This window comes from Crocodylus porosus, unplaced genomic scaffold, assembly GCF_001723895.1.
Source record: "Crocodylus porosus isolate Cpor-Errol unplaced genomic scaffold, CroPor_comp1, whole genome shotgun sequence".
In the NCBI taxonomy this organism is placed as follows: domain Eukaryota; kingdom Metazoa; phylum Chordata; order Crocodylia; family Crocodylidae; genus Crocodylus; species Crocodylus porosus.
The window spans coordinates 32,877,087-32,884,850 of record NW_017728910.1 but is presented as its reverse complement, the minus strand read 5'-3'; the positions used below and the strand labels follow the sequence as shown (position 1 = coordinate 32,884,850).

Genomic DNA, 7,764 nt, shown 5'->3' with positions numbered 1-7,764 from the left:
GGATCGTGGTGGAGCCAAGGCCACAACTGGCCAGTTTGGTCAAGAGGTGATCATGGGATACCAGATCAAAAGCTAGCACTGGTGCTGAAAAACAGCTGACCTAATAAAATAGATTGATGTCAACTTGTGCTTCATAAGGGCACTGAGCTAATATATTTGCAAAATGAATAAAGAGAAAATTGAGAGAGAAAGTTTATGCATCTGCATTTAAGAGGTGTCTTATCTGCAAAATCTCACGTGTCAAGTATATCATCACCTATCTTTTTAGAAATGATGGACTAATAATTACACAGAGAAATACAACTGCGTTTTAAGCATGCAGCCTCAACACATGTTCAAATAGTTAGTTGTCTGTCTGGGCCACAGCTGGAATACAGAGCCCAAAAACTGAAAAGCTGGTTGATCTGGCAGTGGTAACTACTGAGAAATGTTTTGGAAGTGTCTTATTTTGGATCTAGGATAATATTACTTGAGACATTTTTCCCCCCATTTAAATAACTGTTCTTAAATAAGTATGTATGTTTGTAAAAGAGTTGTATTTTTCTACCTAGTCTTGGGTTAACGAAATGAAATAGCATCTTTGTGTAAGAAAAAGAGGGTCACAGGTCATTGAAATTCATTGTAGACAGGAAAAGTGGAGTTATATTAGATTAGTACCTGCCCAAGTAATTAAAATTACAAAGATGTTATGACCTATGAACTTGGGAAAGATACTCATCAGTCTAATCTATTCAAATAAACTAATGAAGTGCTACATATAAATGTACGAAGAGCTTGGTAGCAGTATGGGAATTAGGGTGAACTTGAAATACTAGGATTAATCTGATGGTAAGGGCATCACATGAATTGCATGCTGAGCCTCCAAGGGAAGGGAGCCAGCTGCTTTACTGCTTCAGCACTCCTGCTGATAGATCACGTGATGTCATCTTACTCCAGGCTGTTCATCTGCTTTAACAATTGGAATTGGATCACCTGCTATTTTAAGGATAAGAAAAAGTACATTTCAGCATCTTAGAAACAAAATGCAGAACTCTGGGGCTAGTTCAAAGTACCATCTGAATCCTAAAATAGACAAGACCAAGCCATAAACTGGAAATAGTTCCATTAGTAGGGGATATAGATGCAAATATACTCACAGAAACATTCAGGCATGAGTTTTTTTAATTTTGGGATATTTTAAAAGTGCTTCAACTGCTTAGGAATTTTTTTTAACTTAGAACATTTATTTGCAGTTAAAAAAATATTAATTTGAAGTAGGATGGGGCTATGAAAATTAGGGCACAAACTAAATCAGCAGTGCAGGAAGGATTCCCTTCTTTTACAAGTTAAAGGGGGAAAACATCTGATGCAGGGATCTACAGAGCAACAGCACGAAGCTATGCTGCTGCTTCATCACAGGACCATTGTTACGGAACACTGTTAGGCAGAGATGAGAAGGAAGGCCTTTACTGAGAGTTCAGGAACAAACCATCCCTATGTGCAGGAAGATTAGCAAGTGCGGCAGAAGACCAGCTTGGATTAGCAGGGAACTATTCAGTAAACAAGATCACCAAAAAAGAAGTTCATAAGTGGAAACTTGGACAAAAAGCTAGGGAGGAGTATAAGAATATTGCTTGGGCATGAAGGAATGAAGTTGGGTATTGCACCACGTAACCGGTGTACCCTTGATCTGTGAGCCTGGGTCGGCACGACCGGCTTGGCACAAAAGGGATAGATGACCGGACAGGTGGGGAGTAGCGGTGAGTAGGAGTCAGGCGGCTTGAAGCATATTGGTTATATGAAAGGTTTATTGTACTTATGCTACTGATGGTCGCAGCGTAGGCAGGATAGCTGACTTGTTCAGTTACAGTGCATAAAACAGAACGGTCTAAAGGGGTCTGTTGGTTCATGGGGTTCCTGAGCCAAGCCCTTGCTTTCTAACCCAGAGGCTAGGTGAACCCGGAAGCTAGGTGCAGCTGCCCAACTCAATAGTCCCAGAACTGGTCAACAACTCATGCACAGGGAAAAACTATAATGCACTTTCGATAAGTAAACTTCCGAGAGCTCTTTGACAAGAAGGACAGACGAACCGGTTATAAACGAATACGCCAACATGAAGGTCGGTGGCGGGGAGATGTCTACAGGTGGCCAATCTGCTGACTGTGTCTCCTCGAAGTTCTCTGCTTAATGGTGGGAATCTGCTCTTATTTATAGTCAACAATGACCAATCACCTCATGCCAATTGTGAATAATTATTGACCGCCAATTACATTTTTACACAGTGACCTAGATACATATTCATCTGACCTAGATACATTATTCATCTGGCTGCCCTCAGCAGGTTCAAAAGGTCAACCTTGTGATTGGCACCTGCAATACTTATCACTGCAGACAACAAGCTTCTAAGTGTGGAGAATAACTTTTAATAAGCTCCAATTGTAATGCTACCTTCAGCAAAGAAATAAAGGCCACTAATACTGAGGGGCTTTATGGTCTGCAGTCCTACTAGATCTTTTGGTTTGCTGGCATCGGCACTCTAACTTAGCAAATGAAACTCAAACATGACATTGGGAAGGCCAAAGTTCAATTGGAGTTGTAGCTAGCAAGAGGTGTGAAGGAGAACAAGAAAGGTTTCTACAAATATGCCAATAATAAGAGGAAGATCAGGGAAAGTGGCTTCCCTACTGAATTGGGGAGGTGACCTAGTGACAGTCAATGCAGAAAGGGCTGAAGTACTTGGTGGCCTTTTCACCTCAGTCTTCACAGGCAAGGACAGTTCCCAGAGTACTGCATTTGGCAGCACAGTTTGGGGAGGAAGTGAGCAGCCAACAGTGGTAAAAGAACAGTTTAGGGACTATTTAGAAAAGCTGGATATATACAAATCCATGGGACCAGACAAGATGCATCCAGAGGTGCTGAGGGATTCACCAAGGGCAAGTCATGCCTGACCAACCCCATTGCCTTCTATGGTGAGGTGGCTGGCTCTGTAGATGCAGGGAGACCAGTAGATGTAGTATACCTTGATTTTAGCACAGCTTTTGATACGGTCTTCCACAGCATTCTTGCAGGCAAGCTAAGGAGGTATGGGCTGGATGAAAAGACTGTAAAGTGGGTAGAAAGGTGGCTGGAACATCAGGCTCAGAAGGTAGTAATGAATGGCTTGGTATCTAGTTGGCAGCTGGTATCAAGTGGAGTGCCCCAGAGGTCAGTCCTAGGGCCAGTTTTGTTCCATATCTTCATCAATGACCTGGAAGATGGCATAGAGTGCACCCTCAGAAAGTCTACAAATTGCACCAAGTTGTGGGAAGTAGTAGGTACACTGCAGGTTCTGGCCAGGATTCAGAGTGACCTAGACAAATTGGAGAACTGGGCCAAAAGAGAGTCACGTGAGGTCCAACAAGGACAAGTGCAAAGTCTTTCGCTTAGGATGGAACAGTCCCATGCACCAGTACAGGCTGGGGCTGACTAGCTGAGCGCAGCTCTGCAGAAAAGGACCTGGAGGTTACAGTGGACAGTAAGCTGAATATGAGCCAACAGTGGTCCCTTGGCTAGCAGCATACTGGGATGCATTGATAGGAGTGTTGCCAGCAGGGCAAGGGAAGTGATTATTCCCCTCTAGTCAGCACTGGTGAGGCCACATCTCTGGAATACTGTGTTCAGTTTAGGGGTCCCCACTACAGAAAGTGCAGTGGAGGGCAACAAAAATGGTTTAGGGGCTGCAGTATATGACTTGCGTGGAGAGGCTGAGGGAACTGGTCTTATTTCTTCTAGAGAAGAGAAGACTGAGAGAGGATTTAATAGGAGCCTTGAACTACCTGAAGGGGTGTTCGAAAGAGGATGAACGTAGACTGTTCTCACTGGTGGCAGATGCCAGAACACGGAGCAATGTTCCCAAGTTGTGATGAGGGAAGCTTAGGTTAGATATTAGGAAGAATTTTCTCACTAGGAGGGTGGTAAAACACTGGAACAGGCTACCTAGAAAGGTTGTGAACTCCCCATCCTTGGAAGTTTTTAAGACCTGGCTAGATAAAGCCTTGATTGGGACAATGCAGTCAGGGATGGTCCTGCTTTGAGGAGGGGGTTGGACAAGATGACCTCCTGAAGTCTTTTCCAACCCTAATTTCCTATGATTCTATGATGTGGCATTATTTCCTGGAATAGGAGTCTACAGAGTATTACAAATTGCTGTAGATATTACTGTTGGCTTGTAAAATGTCAACTTTCCTACTGTGGCATTTAAAATTTGCTTGAATGGGTAGCAGTGCATAGCTGCATTGGGGAATCAGTGATGGCATAACATAGCACAAGTTTACATTCCTTCTAGAGGGAGGGATCAGAAGACTTGTAGAGCCTGAGCTCTGTAAACGTGATAGGGGTGAGTGATATTTGAACTTCCTTTTATAGAATTGTATAATATTCTACAGAGACACACAAGATATAATTGAAACTTGAACCATTTAGGAAAAGATTAGATACTCCAGTTCAAACTAGCAATAGAGAGAGGCCATAAGGCTAGTTTACCTGGTCAGGTTAAAGTGTCCCCTGTGTAACACCAAGAATTGCTAGGTGATATAATGTAGCAGTGTTCTTGATTTTATATCACTGGATCTGCCTGATTAATCCATTCTGGTGGTGGCAGCCAGGCAAAAATTGCAGTAGATCTTAGGTCACCTTTGCCTTTCTCCCTGAATCTTAAACTGAACCCAGTTCAATGGTCCCCAAAGACTAAGATCCCAAAATGCATAAACTGTAAGAGAGAGGAAGAATCATTTCACATTTATTACATCAGTGTACTCTCTTAAGCACTAAGATGCTCAGCATTGTATAGCTTGCACATAAATAAAAATAGGATGCAAGATTAAGAAGGTGCTAAAAAATTGTTCCTTGTCATTAAAACAAGCTATTTACAGTCATTTAATAGCAGAAATATAAAGAATGTAAGGAGTGAAAGAGGAAACGCATGGATTGTGATCTCTCTGAAACTCCCACAGACTTCAGAGCAAGTTTTACACAGGCAAGAAAAGCATAGTTAGGACTGATGTAAGAAAAAAAAGGTAGAATAAAACAATAATGTATCTTATTAACTTTATTTAGAAGTAGATGTGGTTGCTGTAGCTTTTGGGGTTACCTGTCAAAAGTTCTGTTAGGATGATCAAAATATATCTGCTAACTTATGTTAATTAAATCTTTCTTCTAGGACAGATCTATTAGTACTAGTTTGCCTGTCCTAGATTTAATAGATGCCATTGCACCAAAAGCAATTCGTCAAGAAATTGTCAAGAGAGAAGATCTTTCTCATGAAGACAAATTGAATAATGCTAAGTAAGCTGTTAAATATCTTATATTTTCTTGTGCAATGAACAAGTTTGTGATTTTTCTTATACTTTAACAGACAGATGTATGAACATAGATGTATTCATACTTTTAAATATGAGGACGTAACATTTTAAATAGTAACATTTTAAAAACTTTTTTTATGGCAGATTAACAGTAGTGGCCAAACTTACTACTGGCATAACCTGGCAACGCTGTACTGAAGCTGTTGATATTAATAGTCCAACTGAACTCACATTTGTGTGTGTGCACGTGCACGCACACACACACGTGTCAATCTCAGACGCAATAAATGTTCGGTGCAACTGTTAATACTTAATTGTTCCATTACATTAAATGCATTTTCCACTACAATTGAAATATAAATCGGAAATAAGTATCTCAACCTTTAATTAAATATGTTCTTATTTCATGTCTCAGCACAAACATAGTAGATACCAGTAAAATAATTATATCATTTTCTTTCTTGTTTTTCCAAGATATGCCATTTCGGTTGCTCGAAAGATTGGTGCCCGCATATACGCCCTACCAGATGATCTGGTAGAAGTGAAACCAAAAATGGTTATGACGGTGTTTGCGTGCTTGATGGGGAGAGGACTGAACAAAGCAATATAGCGAAGATATTTAATAGTATTTTTCCTGCCATGCTAATAAGTATGATGAATGCCTCACAGTTTACAGAATTCGGAAGTTTTAATGGGTATAAAACCAGAGATAAATTTGTATGCTCGAGTACAGATAGATAATTAATTACATTTTAATAACGTGTTTATATTTAGTTAAGGCTTCATAAAATGTGACTTATTTATGGGTTAATCCTTCATCCAGAATACGTGCATTACCATGTTAAGATTACATTGCTGTATTGCTTTTTTTAAACAAAAAAAGTCTTGTACATCAATTCTAGCTCGTACTGTTTTCATAGTGTGAAAAAGATCCCCTGCTTTTAAAATACTGTTTCAGGATCTGCTGTGACATGATTTGATTTTTGTGGGTGTTATTTCCATGTGGCTATATTTGTGCACAAGTGCATTCCAACACTATTGTAATCTCCCAAACTGCACAAAAATCAGCATGTCCCTTGATAGGTCTGATCCAATTCCTCTTGAAGTTGATTAGAGTCTTGCCACAGAGGTTAATGAGGTCAGTCCGTGATTTTGTGTGGAATTTACAGTGATATTTCTCATAAAATTGTTCAATGTTTTGAATGGGAACAAGCTCTTAGATGTATGTGATAGTCTGTTTTCTTAAAAAGCAAGAATACATTAACCAAAGTGAAGAATTATAAATTATTTTTATGACTTCTAATTTAAGAAACAGAAAATAGTACGCCAAAATGTAACAATGTCATTATTAGAATATTTGCATAGACTTAACCATTGCAGTTGGAAAAAATAGGGGAAATTTCATAAAGTATTCTGTAAAAAAATCAGTAAAGGTAGCAGGCCAGCCCAGTTTGGGGACTTGCCTTAAGTGTAATATTTTTTTAAATATGCATCTGTCTGTCTGTCATTGATTTTTATGCTGGAAACTTATACACTGTACTGGCTTCTGGCAGTAAAGCCATATTTCTTAATATGACTCTGAAATATGCATTTGTATTCTTGTTCTGTAGTTATAAATTGTAATAAAAAACTGGAATCTTTAACTTTAATTTTTAAGATGAGCCAAATGAGCTGAAATGCTGAACTAAATCCTCAGTAAATATGGAGTCAAAAATATATAGAAAAGTAATTTTATCTGACAAAAACTGATATACAAACATTACAAGCAACTCAAAGGCTAGCAATAGATATTGCCAAATCAAGTAGATCAGCTGTGCTAGGAAGTGTCCAGGCACAACTGATCTGCTTCACTGTGAAAAATGCATTTTCCTGTCAACCTGTTCCCCACTTAAAGATGCATCCACCATGCTCCGTGTGTCAGATTCACTCTGGTGCCCTCCTAGGGCTGGGACCACCAGTTAGGATGGCACCAAAGTGTCAAACTGGTTCTCCTCTTTGACACAAAGAAGAAACATGGCTTCTGTCTTTAGTGCATAAGAGGATTCTGGAGAGTTCAGAAAATTAGAAATGGGCTACAGAACCTTTGTGTGTGTTCTGGTAATTCATATATACCTCCAGACTATAATATGAAGCTATTTGCGTGTGATAATTACCAGATTTCTACCCTTAGTTCCGGGGAAAAATATCCAAAAGGAAAGCCAGGAAATTGAATGATCTAGCACAACATGTGTGACAGTTCAGATTCATAGAGAGACAAGCATATCGATGGTTGGAAGACCTTATTTGAAATGTACAGAATCCAGAGGCTTTTCACTCATCCTTCACACTACAAGAACTAATTCTTTGCAGTATCACTGTCCACATGCTGTAGGTTGTACAAATATTTCTCTCTTCAGGACTCACAATTGGTTGCTGTACAAACTAGGGCTGTGTCAAGCTTCAGTTG

The 7,764-nt window shown here is 39.7% G+C and overlaps 1 protein-coding gene across 1 annotated transcript in view; it reads left to right on the top strand.

Moving 5' to 3' along the window:
• The window catches only part of PLS1 (plastin 1), a 71,182-nt gene extending 63,691 nt beyond the window's left edge, over positions 1 to 7,491 (top strand). Inside the window, exons 16-17 of the mRNA XM_019532976.1 lie at positions 5,177 to 5,301; positions 5,793 to 7,491. Coding sequence (XP_019388521.1) covers positions 5,177 to 5,301; positions 5,793 to 5,928 — 261 coding nt within the window. The 3' untranslated portion in view covers positions 5,929 to 7,491. The remainder of the gene's footprint in view (positions 1 to 5,176; positions 5,302 to 5,792) is intronic.
• Positions 7,492 to 7,764: the final 273 nt, after the last annotated feature.